The sequence below is a fragment of the Kogia breviceps genome, chromosome 9, assembly GCF_026419965.1.
Source record: "Kogia breviceps isolate mKogBre1 chromosome 9, mKogBre1 haplotype 1, whole genome shotgun sequence".
NCBI lineage: Eukaryota > Metazoa > Chordata > Mammalia > Artiodactyla > Physeteridae > Kogia > Kogia breviceps.
The window spans coordinates 12,238,683-12,258,290 of NC_081318.1; the positions used below are offsets into that span (position 1 = coordinate 12,238,683).

The 19,608-nt window shown below is 46.6% G+C and overlaps 2 gene segments (V, D, J or C); both read right to left on the bottom strand.

Moving 5' to 3' along the window:
• Window positions 1-10,657, bottom strand: part of LOC131762178 (T cell receptor beta constant 1-like) — a 169,299-nt gene extending 158,642 nt beyond the window's left edge. Inside the window, 2 exon segments of the C gene segment in view lie at window positions 10,225-10,523; window positions 10,609-10,657. Of these exon segments, the coding sequence occupies window positions 10,225-10,523; window positions 10,609-10,657 (348 nt within the window).
• A 3,194-nt stretch (window positions 10,658-13,851) lies between these two features.
• On the bottom strand, window positions 13,852-14,438 carry LOC131762975 (T cell receptor beta variable 9-like). The segment is given in 2 exon segments: window positions 13,852-14,255; window positions 14,384-14,438. Coding segments are annotated over 2 exon segments (453 nt in total).
• Window positions 14,439-19,608: the final 5,170 nt, after the last annotated feature.

Consider the following 19,608-nt stretch of genomic DNA (forward strand, 5'->3'; position numbering starts at 1 on the left):
AGTGTGGACTTTGCAAACAGACTTGTCTGTTTCCCGGTTCTGCTTCTTCTAAACCGTGAGACATTGGGAAAATGATTTCATGTCCCTGAGCTCTTTTATCTATACAGTGGGCCTAAGAATATTTGACTTGCACGATTGTTGCAAAGCTTTAAAGAGTATGATATGTACAAAGAATCTAGCACACGTTGAGGGCTCAGTTGCCCCCCTTCTATTGACTTGGCTGATGCTGGGAGACAGGGAAATATTCAGAGCACACAGGTCAACCGGGGTTCTGTTCGCTGGGAGTGCTCCGGGCTCAGCAGATAGCAGGAAGTGGATTTGAAACAGCTAAAAACATCGCTTGCAGGAGGGAAACCTGGGTGGGAGGCTGCACGCTCTCTCAGTGCTCAAGCCAAGGCAGGGAGGTTTGTGCACAGAACGCGGGTGACTCAGCAGGGCTGTGCTAAGCTGCGGGCACACAGGTACAGGGCCGAGTCCCTCAGCTCCAAGGTGCTCACGTTCAGCTCAGAGCGAGCGTCACGGAACTGCTGTGCTGAGAATCGACCCGGGAAGTTTCCTTTTGCTCTCTGCATATTTTCATAAAACTCAGAGAGGAACAGGGGGCCCTGACTCAGGGCCTGTTGGTACCAAGATACATTGCGGTGCCCAGAGATAGGGGAACATCTCAGTGTCACTGTCTGTCCCGTTGTTTTGATCAGGTGTCTCGGAGCGTGGGTGACTCCAGCCTCCAGCGGGCCTGTGGGAAACAGATATAAAATGAGCGCCGGAGAGAGCTTGATGGTTATCGGCAAGGTGAGGTGGGGGATTCAGGAGTCGGGAAGCTCAGGGAGGCGATAATGTCTGTTCACAGGACTTACCTGCTCCCAGGAGATAAAGCATCACGCAGGGAAGGAGGCTAGAGCCCAGGGCACGCGGGGTGGGCAGCGTGCGCCTCGAGCTCACCTTCAGGTCCTCCTGGGTAAGAGCTGAGGTCCGGCGTCGCGCTCCCTGATTGGACGATCACCCTGTGATGGCCCCTCCCTGTCGTCCTCCCGCTGCGGGCTTCGCGAGGTCCTGCGCTCTGTGCTACCCACACGCCAGACTCCTCTCACACTTCTGCAGAGCAGGAGGCTGACTTAGGGCGAAGTCTGTCCCCACCCAGCGGTGCTGATGTTTCTCTGGGACAGATGCTCTTTGCCCCCCACCCCGCCACCAGCAGCCAGGAAGCCCCGTCCCCTCTCACCTTCCTCACCCCCCGCCCCCCTTCTGCTTGCAGGGCTCCGTGCTGGAACTCACCCACCAGCACATCAGCCGAGGGGGAGGCTCTGTAAGCCTCCTGTTCCTTCTCTGCCTGGGTACCCCCATCTCTGTGATGCTGGGGTCAAACCAAGCTTTGTGTCGCTATTTTCCTTTCCCGGGCAGCAATCCCGGCCCTCACCCTGAGCGGCCGGTGATGCAGAGACACCAAGATTTAGTCCATCTGACTGGCTCCGAAGGGGGCCTGGGTTGGCTATAAATTCTTGGGAGTGAAGGTTCTCCAGAAACAAGTTTCTGCCTTTATGGGCTCGTGGCACAGACCTACTCAGCTTGGGGTTGACTGCCCTCAAGCCCATCTTCAGTGCAGCATTCTGGAGAGTTTCTGTTTATCCCTCCAGACTCCCCTTGCCCTGTGAGGCTGACCTTTACAGATTATAGTAACTGGGCTTCCTCTAGACTGAGTTTTGTTTATGGGACATAATGGCAGGCGAGTGAAGGGAGACAGGGCACCACTGTCCTGCTTTATAATAAATATGTACCCCTTGGCTTCCTTCTCCCCATTACACTTCACCCTAGCTACTCTTTCTCACCAAAGGCTGCAGCACCTGGAAGGCAGCCGGTTCCCTAAATTACAGCAGCCAACTGCCCAGGGAACCATTCCCCCCCCCCTTCCAGGCCAATGGGGATAAGAGCCACCCATTTATGCTCTCCTAGGACCCTTCTCTTCCCTTACGGGTTTCCCTAAACCCTGTCTCACCTTTATAAATAGGTTCTTCATTGGTCCTCCTCAACCCTCCCAGCACCCTGCGGAGTAGACAGTAGATGTAGCCAGGGAAAAAAGGAAAAATGAGCTTGGAAAATGCATTGGGCCTTTTTAAAAAGTACCAAAAGTCGTAACATTCTGCAGTTGGCAGTAGTAACAGAAGTTCTAACTGTCTGCAATTAGCCGTAACAGAAGTTCTAACTGTCTGCAATTAGCATAACAGAAGTTCTAACTGTCTACAGTTAGCAGTGACAAAAGTTCCAACATTCTGCAATTAGCAGTAAAAAAAATTTCTAACATTCTGCATTAGCATTGCTCAGACAGTCAGCAGAAGCATAGAGAAATATGCAATGTGAAAATAAATAGTACGACTTGGGGACATAGAGTCTGAAGAGGATCCAGGGAAGTATGACTGCATTCCTCAGCTACTCCTACCCAAGGAAGTCTACAGCAGTGTGTGTTTCTTCACATACGCACTGGAGAACTTGAGGCTCCATGCAGATCCCTCCCCAGGACACTCTCTCTGATCTCCCTCAGTGGGCACTGCCCTCCACTGCAGGGATCACCTTTGATTTAAGAGGCAAAGAAGGGAAGAAGAGGGCAAATTTTACAGCGAGTGGGAAATGTTTGAAATATTTGAGATAATGTTCTGTTGAGTGAGAGAGTGAGCTAATTGGAATCTCAAAACAGAGAGGTAAAGGCAGGTAAGGTTAGTGACTCGATTTATCATGCTAGATACCAGTTTGTGCAGGTGTGATTTATTCTGACAGGTCTCAGCTGCTGCCCTGAAAAAGAGAGATCAATGCATATTCACGCGGGTTTGGGTTTCTGTAATGTGAGGGCAACCTAAGAGGAGCATGGTAAAAGAATGAATATTTGCAAGATAGGGTTAAAAGAATGTATTATAACATCATCAGTTCTACTCTAGCAGGAGGTGATGAAAATATGGAAGGACCCTAAGGAATGGGAAGAAAGAAAGAATAGTTACCAATGGATAGGAGATCCCGGTAATGTCAAAGAACAGGTGTGCTGATGGCAAGGAACAAGGGATGATGTTATTAAAGTGAAGCAGTGGAGCAAGAAATAAAAAGAAAAGGCTCATAACTCTGGGGTAGGCAAGGAGGATGCAAAGAGTACCAAGTGTAAAAGAAAAAACTGTTAAGTTAGACTTTATAAAAATTTAAATCTTCAATTAACCAAAGTCAACATTAAAAAAGTGAAAAGGCAAGCCACTGTGGGCGAAGACCGACTCAGGCTATTTAATGGTCAAAAGACTCCTATCCAGAATATTAAAATATCCCTTACAAATCAATAATATAAAGACAACCTGATTTTTAAAGATGGACAAATTCAAAAGCAGGCACCTTATAAGAGGAGACAGGAAGATATGAAAAAAGTAAATATCATTACTGATCAGTGAAGTGTAAATGAGACACCACTACAAACCCAATAGAATGGCTAACAATAAAAAGAACACCAAATGTTGGTGTGAACGGGGGGTCAAGGGAACCCCCACCCCTTGGTGTTGTAAATTGGTGCAGCCACTTTGGAAAACTATTCAACTGCTTCTAATAAAGTCAAATATGCCTCTACCCTGAGAATCAGTAGTTCCACTCATGTTTATACCTAAGAGAAATGAATGCTTTTACCCACAAAGACCTGTACAAGAATATTCTGAGCAGTTTTATTCATAATAGTTGAAAACTGGAGCAACCTAGTCATCCTTCTATAGGAGGATGGATAAACCAATTGTGATATACAATGGAATACTACTCAGTATCATAAAGAAAAAAGTACTGATAAACACAACAGCATGAGTACATTTCAGAAATAATTTTGAGAACAAGAAGTCAATAAAACAGAGTATTTCCTATGTGGTTCCACTTATATGAAGTTCAAGAATAGACAAAACTATAGTCATAAAAGTCAGAAAAGTGGTTACCTCTGGGAAGTAAACTGATTGCGAAGAGGCATGAGGAAATTTTCTTGGGTGGTGGAAATGTTCTTTATCTTGATTTCGGTCATGGTTGCCCTGGTGTATGCCTTTGTCAAAATTTACCAAAAAAAAAAAATAATAAAATTTATCAAGCAATATGAGTATTAATTTGAGCATTTTCCTCCCTATTTACACCTTAAATAAAGTATGACTAAAACATTAATAAACAATTACACAGGAGATGGGAGTCACACACAATTTCATTGCGTGTGTTCCATGTAGTGCACCTTAGAAACGAATCACACACAAATAAGACAGGAACAATTCCATGCATAAAATATTGAGAACCTGAGAAGTGCTCAGTGACTGAAGTATGCAACATCCAAATTTGACCTCAAAATAAGCTGGATTGACAAGTTTGCTCAGAAATAGCTGAGGATCAATGGCTGAAGGAAAGCTGTAGCCAAACAAAAACTACAAAAAAAAAAAAAAAAAATCCTCAAAGTCTGTTGAAATCATTCCAAGCATCCTGAACTGCTGTAAACGCCATAACTTGGCAAAATTGGTCATTCGTCAGTTTCACCACTTAGACTTTCAGCGGGTTGGCCAATTGGTGAGTTGAGTTTTTGCCCAGCAAGCAGCCTGCTCCCTTGTCTGCAATCAGGTCCTGGGTCAGCCAGCGCTTCCCCATCCCAGGGTGTACATGGCACAGCAGGTCAAGGGGTGAGCAGCACATGGGGTTTGCCCTTCCTGTGAAGCCCAACTATGGACCCCCAGACTTGGACTTACTGGATCCCACGTGAAGAAACCCTGCTCTTGTGTATGGACTTCCACCTGTAAGAAGCCGAGGAGGGATACAGGCTGGGGGAGAATAAATTGTTGCCAATATCATTTTGTAATATTTTGCAAGAAAAAAAAATTGAAAAGCTCATAGATTTTAATCCAAGCCAAAGGGATGATAAAAATGAGGTTCTTTCTTAATTTACAAATTGCCTACAAGACGGGAATCATATACAATTTTATGCATGTAGTTCAACTTAGAAATGAATCACACCCAAATAAGAGAAGATGAGAACAGTCACAGGCATAAAATATTGAGAACGTGAGGAGTTTCTCAGTGACCTCAAAAGACCTCATAACCTCGGAAGATGCAAAATACTGCCCTATGCCCACAGGAGAGACTTAGTTTGTCATCTTTTTTTGGATAATTCTACAGTTGATCATCTCAGGGTTTAATGCTGCTGTTTGATGCATCTACTAACATTTCCCCTAAGTGGTTTGTTTACTTATGTGTTTCATAATTTGTTATCGAGAATTGTTTTGCTCCAAAGAACTCTTGCTTGGTATTCAATGAGCCCCAGGCAACTTTGTGTAACAATTTTGAGCTTGGAGAGCCCCAGATCCTTCAGGGAATGTAAAGCTGCATGGCTGCTTTCTGCTTCCTTCTGCACTGAAAAAGAAAGTGAAATATAAATTTCATGTTAGATGCTGCTGTTCCTCTGCTTTATTCAATTACCAGAATATTCTGAATTGAGTGACGTAACACTAAGTGCTATTTGCATTTACTTTTTCTAACCATTTTAAAATTGAAGTATAATTAATTTACAATGTTGTGTTAGCTTCAGGTGTTCAGCAAAGTGATTCAGTTATATATGCATACATATAATCTTTTTCAGATTCTTTTCCATTATAGGTTATTACAAGACATTGCATATAGTTCCCTGTGCTATACAGTAGGTGCTTGTTGTTTGTCTATTTTATACCTAGTAGTGTGTATCTGTTAATCCCAAACTCCTAATTTATCCCTCATTTCCCACTTGGTAACCATAAGTTTGTTTTCTATGTCTGTGAGTCTATTTCTGTTTTGTAAATAAGTTCATTTGTATCCTTTTTTAGATTCCGTGTATAAGTGATATCATATGATATTTGTCTTTCTCTGTCTGACTTCACTTTGTATGATAGTCTCTAAGTCTATCCATATTGCTGCAAATGACATCATTTCACTTTTTTTTAATGTCTGAGTAATATTCCATTGGGTATATGCACCACATCTTCTTTATCCAGTTAGCTGTCAGTGAACATTTAGGTTGCTTCCATGTCTTGGCTATTGTAAATAGTGTTGCAGTGAACATTGGGGTCATGTGTCTTTTCAAATTAGAGCGCACGCATACTCACACACACACACACACACACACTCACACCCCTTACGCTGATGGACCTCAGTTCACACTAGTCTGGTAAGAGCTTCAGAATGAGAAGTTTTTCTCCCCTGGTGAGACGTGGCCTCAGGAAGAAGTGTCCACCTCACGCCTGTGGCTGAGCTTTTTGTGCGGAGAGCAGCTGACTGTGCAGTGCTGTGGATAAACTGCTGGCACAGAGGTACAAGGAGGTCTGGTTGGTGCTGGCCGACGCCAGGGTCAGGGGGAAATGTTCGTTCTTGTTTCGGGAGGCACTGTACCCCTCCGTGACATCCCCTTCGCCAGTGCTGCCAACGCCATTTGAATAATGGATCAGCCTTGGCCCCTGTCCCGGATCTTGCCGATACCAGAACATTCCCAAATGGTTCATATGCTGAGAACATTCCAGGACCATCTTGTTTCCTGCTCGTATAATATGGTATCTTGGCTTCTGGGTGACGGCTGCATCCATGGGACCTGCTGAGGAGGCAGACACACAGTAAAGACAAGGCTCAATGAGTAACCTGGATCTGCAAAGGAAACGGAAAGCCTTGGAGCTGGGACTCTGCAAACCCACAGCAGAGGTTTCAGCCGAGTTCCGAACTCACCTGCCACCAGCAGACAAAGAATCACACAAAAGAGGTTGGGGCTCATGGCAGGGTGAGGGCGAGAAGGGGGCCGTCCCCACTAAATGCTCTGATCCACAGGCCTGAGAGAGGGAGCTGGGGGGGCTCTTCTTCAATGGCCAGGTGGGTCTGCCTGGGATGTCACTCCCCCTACCCCTGCAGATTCTCCCCGCCCTGGGAGGATCCCCTGTGACTTGGCTCAGGTGAGGTCAGCGTCTCCTCTCCTAGACGTTGCTTAGCATGCCTGCAGGGGAGATGGCGTGGGGCTGCGATGCACTGCCTTTTGGGTGCACTCCACCCCCTGGGTTTCCCATGTTCCTCTGACACAGTTGCTCCTTGTTTGCACCTGCCCCTGACATCAAGGCTGCTTCGCCCAAATCCTTCAACTGTGGATCTCATTACAGTTTAGAGGGGCCTCCCACTTCTTCCATAGCTGTAGGTAGTTTGGCAATAACTGAAAACCTTCAACAGCTGTGGAGTAGTGGATCCACGCCTAAGTTTTTCTTAACCCTTTTCCTCCCAGGCTGCTCTCCCAGGCTCCGCCCAGAGCCCCTTAGATCTCGGTGGCATCATAGTGCCATCTTGTGGCCAATACCTGAAGTTTCATCATTGTTTCTTCTGCAGTGGCCCAAGGGTTGCTGGGAAGTGTCTGCATGATCACCTTTTATGCTCAACTTCCTTCAGCCCTAATCCCAACACCAGTTCTAACCCAAACTATTCCTTTGATTTATCATGTTTAATAGGCCACCCTCATTCTGCTAAACCACTATCACATTATCTGGCAGTTATAGGCCAACTGAGTTCTTCCCCCTTAAAATTATCTTCTGAAAGGGAGAGGGATAGAATGGGAGAAATTAAAGGAACTGATGTTTAGTTAAACTAATGTTTACTCTAAACTAATGTTTAAAGTAGGAAGAAAAACACGGACGTTGAAATGTAAGGAGGTTCTTTTACCTTCATTACAAAAGATAAATAAAAATGCTGAAGAAAATAAAAGACAATCAATGTTAACTCCAAAATATAGATTAGCAAAGGACCGGGAAGATAATGAAATTACCTTCGAGATGGGGTCAAATGTGTACGAATAAAAAGTAAAATTGGAATGTAAGAAAAATAAGAACATCTTACAAGGCATTAAGCAATCATGGAGGAAACAGTAGCTGATGGGGAAATAAGAATGGAGGGAATTAAGACCAGCAAGGGACAGTCTCCACTAAGTGAAAACTTGTACAATGTGCATCTGCTGATTTGAGCAGCAGGGAGGGAAGAGATGATTCTGGAAGAAGCAGAGGAGTTAGGAGATGTGAAAACATTGGTACAAAATAGTATTATAAGGAGGCTGAATCTGCCAGGTTCATGTGGCAAAAATGGGGAAAAAAACGGAAAAAAAAAATTGAAGATGAAGTCTAGAAAGGGAGTCCTTGGAATGGGATTCCAAGAGCAGGGAATTCCCATGTGTGCCCTGGCTTTCCTCACTCCCCAGAGGCACAGGGCAACAGATGGATAGATGTTATTTACAATATAGGTGTTTATACTTATAACGAATATCTATAACAATATATAATATAGCAAATACATAAAAAGGAATAGGGGCATTAGAAAATAAGGTAACGATTTCAGGGAAATTATTTCAAATCGAAAGGCTAGGGCATGAAATAAAACAGTCTCTCGAGAACAGATTTACTCAGGGAATCAAGATGAAACTGGAGAGGCTGTAAAAGTATGCTCTAGTTTTAACTGCCAGGACTGGAGCAGTGCAAACATGAAAACAAAATAAAGGGGGCTGCTGAAATGAGGCAGAGGAGATGAAGTCTTACTGTTTTCAACATCGTGTTTTCAATTAACCGGTGCAAAAGTAGTAAGGATTTTACTTAAAACAGGAAGAGAAGTCTTGATGCTATGTTGTGGGAAACTTCCAATGTGACAGGGACAGAAGAGATTTTAGAAGAAAGAATATGCCCCAGGAGGTAGTTGAGAACTTTGCAGATGCCACAAGCACAGAGGAGGTTCTGCTCACTGCACAGACAGGCAGCCGAAGCCACATGTTTGGGCAGCCCGCTGAAGGTCCCATGGAAGACTGGTGTGTCCGAGACTTTGGGTCCTTGCCTTGGAGCTGGCCCTGGCACTCCTAGAACACAGGAGCCATAATAATGTCTATCCACCAACATTTACAGCCACAGTATTTCAGGAGTTAACCTGTGGTCTCCTATCCAAAGAGCAGCCGATGTCCAAATCAACCTCTTTTTTTTTTTTTGGTGAATGGAAAGCAGAAAACAGCCTATTTAAGGTCTCTAGGAACTGCAAGGAGAGAGAATGATGAGGTCTGTGAACAAGAAGGAAGCGACTGTGTGACCCTGTTTGATTAAGCTGCTGGCCCAGAGATACACGGCCGAGTCCCCCAGCTCTGCAGGCTGGATCTTCAGACGGGAGGTACGAGCCCTCGGGCCTCTCAGCGGTGAACCAATCACTAGGCATCCCCGATGCGTCTGGTGCCCCTTTTCTCTGAAAATAAGACAGAAACTCCGGGCCCTGCCCCAGCATCTGTCAGTACCAGTAAAAGACTTGGTGACCAGAAATTGAGAACTACAGCCTGGCCCCTCCCTGTGACCCTGTGCCTGGGGGACTGGGACAGTCCAGCTCCTGTGTGACCTGTGGGGACAGAAGTTGGGGACAGTAAGGAAGAACATACTTGTAATCATCGCACACAGAAGACGGAGGCCCGCTTACGAGTAGGAAGGAGGCATTAATCCACAGTAACAAGGGGAAAGTTCATAGTCCGGACCTGGAAAAGCTCGAACAGAGACACCCCGACCGTGTTCACAATTCTCCTGGGAGACAGGCGTGCCCAGAATTGCCTGACCACCCAGTGGGACCTTGAACAGGAACATGGGCAGGAGTTAATCACAACACAAGGAATGGTCTGTGTCCAGTGCAGAGGAAATAACTTTGGACGTCTCTGAGATGGGAAGGGACGTGACCCAGATGAGGGAGGAACGGCATGGCTGGAGTAGAGAGGGCCAGAAATCGGAGGTCAGGGAGGTGGGAAAGACCTGCCCCACCGGGAAAGGCAGGAAAGGGCAGAGAGAGCACGTGAGGGCCAGTCTGGGGGAGAACCTTCCAGAGAAACAGAAGTGAGGTGCCTGGGGAGAGACAAGAGGATCTAGATGCGTGTGATTTACCAATAACGTTCCCTCCTGGAGGTCTCAGACTCAGGCTGATGGCTAGGAGTCAGAGCTGGGGAAGCATCTTCCTGCTCACAGGGCAGCTGCAGAGGAAAGACAGAGAGCGATGGTGGACACACGTCTGCAAGGCCATGGAGTCAGGTCTGGGCCGGCCGAGACCACACACTGAGGCTCACAGTGCAGGCAGCTGGCACCCAGGGCTCCAAGCCTCCAGGTACTAGGAGCCTACAAGGGGCTCTGCTGAGCCCCGGGGCGCAGGGCCTCCCCTGCCTTTTTGTGCAGAGAGGAGGTGGCCGTGAGCTGCCGTGGAGTAACTGCTGGCGCAGAGGTGCACAGACGTCTGGGAGGGGGTGGCAGACGCCAGCGTGAGAGGGAAGTTCTCGAGGTTTGATCTGGAGACGCTGTACCCGTTGGGGACGTCTCCTTTGTTGGTGGTTCCAGTGGCAGATGAGTAATGGATCAGCCTCAGCCCGTGTCCCAGGTCTCGTCGGTACCAGTACATATAGTAGTGGTCCAGATCCTGGGCACATTGCAGGGTCGTGCTCTGTCCTGTCCTCAGGACCCGGAATTTTGGGTCCTGAGTGACACCAGCATTCCCTGGACCTGTGGAGAAGGACAAGCTGATGCTGCAGACACAGGGGACACGCTTGGGGCCGGGACCCCGAAAGGGACCCTGCCCGGGACTCACCTGCCTGCAGAAGACAGAAGGCCACACAGCACAGGAGGCCCGTGCCCATGGCGGGGCGGGCAGGCAGAGGGGTCGTCTGTGTGTTGATGACAGGGGAGAGGGGCTCTCCAGGGAGTCATTCTGAGGCGTCACTGTCCCTGCCAGGCCCCAGAGCCAACGCGTCACAGGGGGCCACGCCCCTTCCCCCAGAGGCTGAAATCAAACATGAACCTCCAGTGAACAGCTCAGAACAGGAAGAACGCGATCCTCTGAATGGATGCTGGTCTTACAAGTTTTGTTAACTTTTCTGTAAAACACTTTGTAACTTTATGTGTATTTTATCCCAGAGATAATTCTTCATTCATACGTATATTGGTTTCATTTATCTAATCTAGTTTTGAATTTCGGGCAAAATCCTTATGGCTTCCTGCTGCCCTTTATGACTCATGCATCCTGAATAGTCTTCAAGTGTCTGTTTCTACTTTGTTTAATTGATCACAGCCCTGGCCCTGTCCTTCCACCTACAATGATTCTTCTGGTATCTCGTTTCCCAACCTCAGGCTCATCAACATTTGAGGAATCGTTTGGCTCTATTTCTTGTCAATTCACCCACAGGGGCAGCTGGCAAATGCAGCTGCAGCTCCTTCATGTTCACCTGAGCACGTGCTTCCTGTGTCAGGAGGGGGACATCTAACAGCATCAGAACCACATCACGCCGATGACCGACCTTTCTTTGTGGAGAGATGGTTACCCAGCACCGCAGATGACACGTTAGCACAGAGGAATACAGACGTGGGAGAGACGGGGTGAGAGGCGGCAGCCTCCAGGGTAAATGAAAGATGCTCTGTGTTTACCTGAGACTTCCATTCCATGGGGAGTACCTCCTGGTGTGGCATCTGCCATTAATTGAGTCACAAATATCATAGAGCCCCAGACTGTATCTTGTTACACATAACCCCACACTGAGAAGGACTCCGTACTCGCTGCAATGTTCCGCTGCCGTGATATTCATTCTAAACAAGTTCTGAATCACGGGCCCTGCAAATTATGTAGCTGGTCCTGAGTCCATGATTTTGGACCTGTGGGTACTTCCTGGTGTGCTGCTTTCCCTTGAGCTTGACCACATGTCTGGGGTCTTGGTGACGAGGCGTTCCTGGGGTCTGGGAGAGAAAGACACAGAAACTAAAGTCAGAAGCAAAGAAGGATCCTGATGTAACCACAACAAGAAGCCCTGATTTGGGGCCTGGCAAAGCCCCGGAATGGTTCCACATCTGTGCTCAGGCTTCCTTAATCCAGGAGACAGAAGGACACACAGCACGGGAGACCGGGGCACAGGCCAGAACGGAAAGGGGCACTTTCCAGATCAAGGCCTGTGTCTTGGATACTGGGGATAAAAGCCAAGGGAACCCTTCTCCTGACGTGAAACGATCTCTCACCGAAATTGCTGACTGTTGTCTGCACAGTGCAGCACACAGTGTGTGAACATGAAGCCTGGCTCTGTGTGTGTGTCATGGGATCTCAAAATAACTTCCTGGGAGATGATGGCTTCTTGTCAAAATATCATTATAAAATGATTTCTGGGAATGGGTGCATGAGAAAAGAAATTTCTAAAAGTGAGTAAATAAATTTTATAAAAACAGCCTGTACCACCTGGCAAGACCTTTTGATGGTCATTTTATCAAACTTTCCATCCCCAGCGAGCATTGTCCCTGAAGTGGATATTGTATATCACATGATTTCAAGCACTTTTTTTTAACCATAACACTTTCCGGGAGCACCTAACTGTCTTCAATATTTAGCTCTGTGCTAAAGAGGAATTGTTTCAATGGTTAGAGACCTTAAATTTTCACTAAAAAGATGCCTGAGCAAAACGAATCTATAGCAACAGAAATCATTTATTTGGTTTTCAGGGATGGACAGGGGCATGGGAAAGGGGCATGAAGGAACTTTCTGGGAGATGGAAATGTTTCTGTATCTTAATAGGGTAGATATTACATAGGTATATACGTATATATAGAGCAAAACCATTGACCTGTCAATTATAAAGTGTGTGATGATTACTGTATATACACTGGATCCTTGAACAACACAGGTTTGAACTGTGTGGGTCCACTTTTTAATAAATACATACTACAGTACTGCAGGATCTGTAGTTGAATCTGCAGATGCAGAACCGCGGATACGGACATTCAGGTGTGAAGTTATATGTGAATTTTTGACTGTGGGCTTGGGGGTGGCTCAGAGCCCCTAGCCTCTGCTAAACTCCACATTGTTCAAGGCTTAACTATAATTCATCCATCAATAAAGTTGATTTTAAAAATGCCTGATGAGGGATGTATATTACATGCTCTGGTTAATTTCATGTACTGAATCATCAGGCATAAATATTCACCTTTCTGTGACTTCTGAAGTCCTCAACTATAGGCAACATGTGTCAATCTCCAACTTTGCCCCTGGGAAACGGTGGAAGAGGCTGTCAGAGATTAGCAAAGGCCGCCAAGAAATGCAGAGTCCGGTTAAGTGTCGGGCACTCCATGCCTACTAAATCTTTATGCAACTTTGGAAGATGGTGTGATGGCTAATGTAACGTGTCCACTTGGCTGGGCCACAAGCATTTAGTTAAACACTGTTCTGGGTGTTCCTGTTAGGGCGTTTTGGGAAGAGATTAACATGAGAATAGGTAGACTTTAATATCAGATTAGATTAACATTTTAGCTAGTAAAGCAGATGACTTTCCATAATGTACGTGGACCACATCCAATCAGTCGAAGGCATGAATAGAACAGAAAGCCTAATCTTCCCAGGTAAGAGAGAATTGTCCAGCTGATGGCCTTCAGTGGAACATCAGCTCCTTCTAACAGCCTTTGAACTTAAACATCAGCTCTCCCTGGATCTCTAGTACCACCAGCCCAGCTGCAGATTTTAGACTTATCAGCCTTAAAAAAAATGTGAGACAACTCCCATATATATATATATATATATATATATATATATATATATACACATATATATACACACACACACATTATATATATATATATATTTGTTCTATGGGGGGACTTCTATAGGGCAGGGACCACAGGTGTTGAGGACAGACCTGAGTCTGATTCCTTGCTCTGACGGCTCTGACGGCTATGAAATATGAGATCTGGGCAAGACACTTCTCCTCAGATATACAAACAGGTAAAATAATACTTATTATGCACGCTCTTTGGGAGCATTCATACATATCAAAGAAATAACATCTGGGAAAGGCTGTCTGCTTTACCAGGGCCTGGGACTGGCTGGCTGGCGGTCAAGGCCCTCGCGGCCACTTCCTGAGCTGGGGCAGGAATGCTTTTGTACCAGAGCCAGCTGATCATGCAGGGCTGCGTCTTGGCTGCTGGCACAGAGACACAGGGCCGCCTCCGTCGGCTCCAAGGAGCTCAAGTCGGGCTCAGGGCTAGAGTCACCGAACTGCTGACCTGAGAATCTATCTAGGATGTTTCCTTTTCCTCTCTCTTCCCCTCTGTAATACCCAGCTGGGAAGTGATGGCCCTGGCCCAGGGCCTGTTGGTACCAGGACACAGAGAGGTGTCCAGAGACAGGGGAACATCTCAGTGTCTCTTGCTGTTGTCTTGATTTGATCACGTATTTTGGGGTCTAGGTGACTCCAGAGTCCCCCGGGCCTGTTGCAGGCAGACAGAAGGAAGCTGAGGGCACAGCGCTGGGAAGGCCCCTGCTGCAGCCCTCATCGGCTTGTATGTCGGGATGGCAAAGGCATATCAGAAGCTTCCACACTGTGCCCACGCCTCACCTGCTCCCAGGAGACAAAGAGCCACGCAGCAGAGGAGCCTGGAGTCCATGGCAGCGTCAGGAACCAAACAACTCCTAGCTCGGGGCGGGTCTCCTGGGGTGAGCGGTCTAAAGATCTGGGAGGAGATTTGCCCATGATGTCAACGCCCTGATGTCTCCACAGGCTGCCTCCTGGTCCACTGCACCCCTTGGCAGGACCCAGGCCGGCTACTCTATGCCATTCCCTGTCCTGCACAGGCCCTCGGCAAAGGGTGGGTGTGAGGTGGGTACCATCGCCACGTCCCCATGTGCCCACGACACACTTGCTCTCCTCTGCCTGCCCCTGCCTGACAGCAATCACCCAGCCCTCCCCAGCCACCCCCACCCCTTCACCCTCCACTTCCTTTGCAGGCTCCCGGAGACTCCTGCTTGGTGCCTCCTGAGGCTCGAGACGCATCTCCACTTCCCTGAGCAGTGAGAAGTCTGTGCTGGCTCCTCCTGTCCTGGGACCACTCGGTGAACTCAACCAGGCTCCCTGATGCAGGCATGTAGCCAAGGTTCCCTTAAGCTGCCCTCTCCTGGGTGACCGTCAGCCCCATCAACGGGGCCATGAGAACCGTGGGCTCACAGTGCCTCCGAGTGGCCAGCTGTCCACGGTATCATGGATTTACAGCTTCTGTCTAAATCAAGAATAGAAATTCCCCACAACTCCACCTGCAAACCACTACACACACACACACACACACCTGTTCAGCCACCCCAGCCTGGCTGAATTAGGGTTGATCTTCAAATCCACTCTTAGCCTGTGGAGGTGAAAGATTGTATGATCCATTTGTATTAAGAAGCAAATACTTGCTGCACCATTGCAATGACGGCTGTATGCTAAGATGGAATCATACGGGCATAAACATAAACACTCTGATGATTTCAAGTGAAAGCAGGCTGGAAACATGTATTCCATAGCTCCTTCTGACTGATCGGACATATAGTTGCCAGATTTTATATTTAAATTAAGTATTACCAAATTCTAGGTAGTGCATTTTATAAAGAGGTTTTATGTATATTATCCCATTTATTTCTGAACTCATCAAATCCTGAAATAAACAACCATGTCAGCAGAAGACCTAACTGGACATTTCTCCAATGAAGACATACAGATGGCCAAGAGGCACATGAAATATGCTCAACATCACTAATTATCAGAGAAATGCAAATCAAAACTATAATGAGGTAACACCTCACATCAGTCAGAATAACTATCATCAGAAAATCTACAAATAATAAATGCTGGACAGGGTGTGGAGAAAATGGAACCCTCCTACACTGTTGATGGGAATGTAAATTGGTACAGCCACTATGAGAATATTATGGAGGTTTCTTAAAATCTAAAAACAAAGTTACCATATAATCCTGCAATCCCACTCCTGGGCATAAATCCTGACAAAGCTATAATTTGAAAAGATACATGCACCCCAATGTTCATAAGGCACTTTTTACACTAGCCAAGATATGGAAGCAACCTAAATGTCCATGGGCAGATGAATGGATAAAGATCTGGTGTATATATACACAATGGAATATTACTCAGCTGTATAAAAGAATGAAACAATGCCATTTTCAGCAACATGGCTGGACCTAGAGATTACCATAGTAATGAAGTAAGCCAGACAGAGAAAGACAAATATCATATGATATTGCTTATATGTAGAATTTATAGAAAAAAGATACAAATAAACTCTTTTACAAAACACAAATAGACCCACAGACATAGGAAAAATACTCATAGTTACCAAAGGGGAAAGGTGGGGAGGGATGAATTAGGAGTTTGGGATTAACATGTACACATTACTATAAATAAAATAGATAAACAATGAGGACCTACTGAATACTACAGGGAATAATAATCAATATTTTGTAATGACCTATAAGGGAAATGAATCTGCAAAAGTATATATACATATATGTGTGTGTGTGTGTGTATGTGAATCACTGAGCTGTACACCTGAAACTAACACAACAATGTAAATCAACTATACAGACAAATGCAAAGAAGAAATTGAAAACATCCCAACTCCAAATTCTGAAATTGTTATAGTTCGGAGAGATTAGGGAAATTGCAAGAGAGGGGCGGTTTGGATTCAAACCCACGTTTAACTATAAAACCTACACACACACACACACACACACACACACACACACACATATATATATATATATAAATTCTATGTTACTGTTCCATTAACATTTTACACTATACTCACTGGGAACTATATCAACAAATGTACTTTGATTTGAAGAGGGCTGAATATGGAATATTATGATCAGACTTAACACTGACATAAACATACCCAGAAAAGAAAATGTTAAAATGTTCACACAAATTGGAAGCTGGGCTTGGGTCCAGTTGTTCATACACTAGGATAAATGCCTGAGTTGTGCTGGGAAAAAAGTATTCCAGGCAGCTATATATAAGTGGGAATTACTTAATTCATTTCACAGGTGTCAAAGGGTATCAATTATATATAGGTAAAAATAAGGTTCATTCAGTTTTAAGTAAAAATAAAAGACACATTTTTCATTTTCACCAAGAATTTTATTGAACAATGTATTCATTCGCCAAATGAACTTTCTGGCCAACCCCGGTATATACACACTTAGCTTTTCCTATGAAAGTAAAGGGAGCAAGGTAGTTTTTATAGATGAAATTGTGTCTCCCCAAAATTCATATGTTGAAGTCCTAAGCCCCACTGTGACTGTATCTAGACTTAGGGCTTTGAGGAGGTAGTTAAGGGTAAATAACATTATAAGAGTGGGACTCTAATAAAACATGACTGGTACCCTTAGAAGAAGAGGAGGTGACACAAGAGAGCTCTTTCTCTGTGAAGCACAGAGAGGCCACGTGAAGACACAGGGAGAAGGCAGCTGTCTACAAGCCGGAAGAAGAGTTCTCACCAGAAACCAACCCTGGCACCTTGATCTTGGACTTCAGTTCTCCAGAACTGTGAGAAAATAAATGTTGTTGTTTAAGCCACACAGTCTATGGTATTTTAACATGGCAGCCTGAGCAAACTAATCAATAGTATAGATCCGTGAATGTCAGGATAAAAAGCAAAGAGGGGGCTTCCCTGGTGGCGCAGTGGTTGAGAGTCCGCCTGCCGATGCAGGGGATGCGGGTTCGTGCCCCGGTCCGGGAAGATCCCACATGCCGCGGAGCGGCTGGGCCCGTGAGCCATGGCCGCTGAGCCTGCACGTCTGGAGCCTGTGCTCTGCGACGGGAGAGGCCCGCGTACCGCAAAAAAAAAAAAAAAAAAAAAAAAAAGCAAAGAGGACGGCATGTCCAAGCCAGTGCTTGAAACATGAGCAGCACCTGGTCCTGTTTCAGGAGGAGAGAGGGCCCCCTAGAACAAGAGCAGATGCAGAGGATTGAAAAGGCATCGGTGTTTCAGGGAATTTTACAGGGATATTTGGTCACAGAGTGTCACGCATCCTGATGCTCTGGAGCAAATAGAATCTGGGTGGTGAAGTGTTAAAAAGCGATTCCAGGGAAGCAGAATTGATGTGGGGGGCCCTTGCCTGTTTATAATCAGGGGAGGCCTGCCCTCATCTCTGGGCGGGAGGCACCCGTCTTTGCCCCGAGGAGGCGGGACTGGGGTAAGAGGTCAAGAAGGAACGAGTCAGAATCATGTCCAGGCTTCTCACATCATCATCACATCATCTGTGTGGTGATGACCTCACCTGGGCCAGCCCCCAGGTGATGCTGGTTGTTATAAGCCTGGCTTAGCATTTTCTGGTGATTGAAGACCTTGGGAGGGAGGAGGAAAGAGATCATGTTACAAATAACACAGTGTTTACTTATTTTGTAGCTCTAGCTCTGTTCTCAAGCATCTTAGCCATATTTTCTGTCCTAGACTTTCCCTAAATCTCCATTTCTTCTTCTTAAATTATATAACGCAAACCCCTGATTCGATTAGAATCACACATTTATCGAGTAATTGAACTCTCCCTCAAAAAGAGCCCGCCAGCTATTAAGTTTCAAACTCTTCCTCTCCCTGGCAGCATCGAGTGTCAGGCCCGGAAGGCCATGTTGGAGGGAAACCGCTGATGTAGCCCCATCGTCTGAACATATCTTCTTGACCTCTGTGGTCCCTCCCCTGAGTGGCCCAAGAGCCCGTGGCTGCTTTCCAGCGCCCTCAGTCATTTTCCTTTCCCACTGCCACCTCTGGGCTCTCATGCATCTGTCAGCTCTGAGGTTGCCCCCCTCTGGGGCAGGGAGGTTTGCACAGAACGCGGGTGACTCAGCAGGGCTGTGCTAAGCTGCGGGCACACAGGTACAGGGCCGAGTCCCTCAGCTCCAAGGAGCTCACGTTCAGCTCAGAGCGAGCGTCACGGAACTGCTGTGCTGAGAATCGGCCCGGGAAGTTTCCTTTTGCTCTCTGCATATTTTCATAAAACTCAGAGAGGAACAGGGGGCCCTGACTCGGGGCCTGTTGGTACCAAGATACACTGCGGTGCCCAGAGATAGGGGAACACCTCAGTATCACTTGGTGTCCTCTTGCTTTAATCAGGTATCTTGATGTTTGGGTGACTCCAGAATCCACTGCACCTGTGAGGGAAGGAGACCGGGGCTGGAGAAAGAATGAAGGAGAGAGCCCGATGGACCCGAGTGGATTCAGGCTTAGAACAGAGATGCCACGCCTGTACCAAGGATGGACCTGCTGCCAGGAGACACAGAGCCACACAGCAGAGGAGGCTGGAGCCCATGGCAGGAAAGGGCAGAGCTGGGCAGGTGTCACCTTGTTCAGAGCTCTGGTTCTCTGAGAGCTGAAGTTCTGGACATCCTTTCTCTGCTTGGAGATTAGGTAGTGACCTCACTGCTCTGATGTCATTGCCTCTGCTGGTTCCCATGAGCCTGGCCTCCCTTTCCAGGTCAGCTGATTCAGGAACCCTGCTTTGTCCTGCAAAGCCTCTTATGTGACATGTGGGGCTGGACTGAGCTGGCCTCAGCGAGTCTGGGTGTAGGGTGCGTGCCCATCCCCAGAGCTCCTTTGCTTTTCCTTTGAGGCAGGTGTTTCTCTACCTGGACCTGCCCCCTCCCAGCTCCACACCCTTCCCTTGCCCTTGTAACCTCAGAGACTCCCTCATTACCGCATAGGTGAAGTTCATGGCTCCCATCTGGGACAGCACATCTGCAAATTAATGTCTATGCTATTAAGCCTTCCAGAGGATAAAGGCACCAAACAAAGCTGT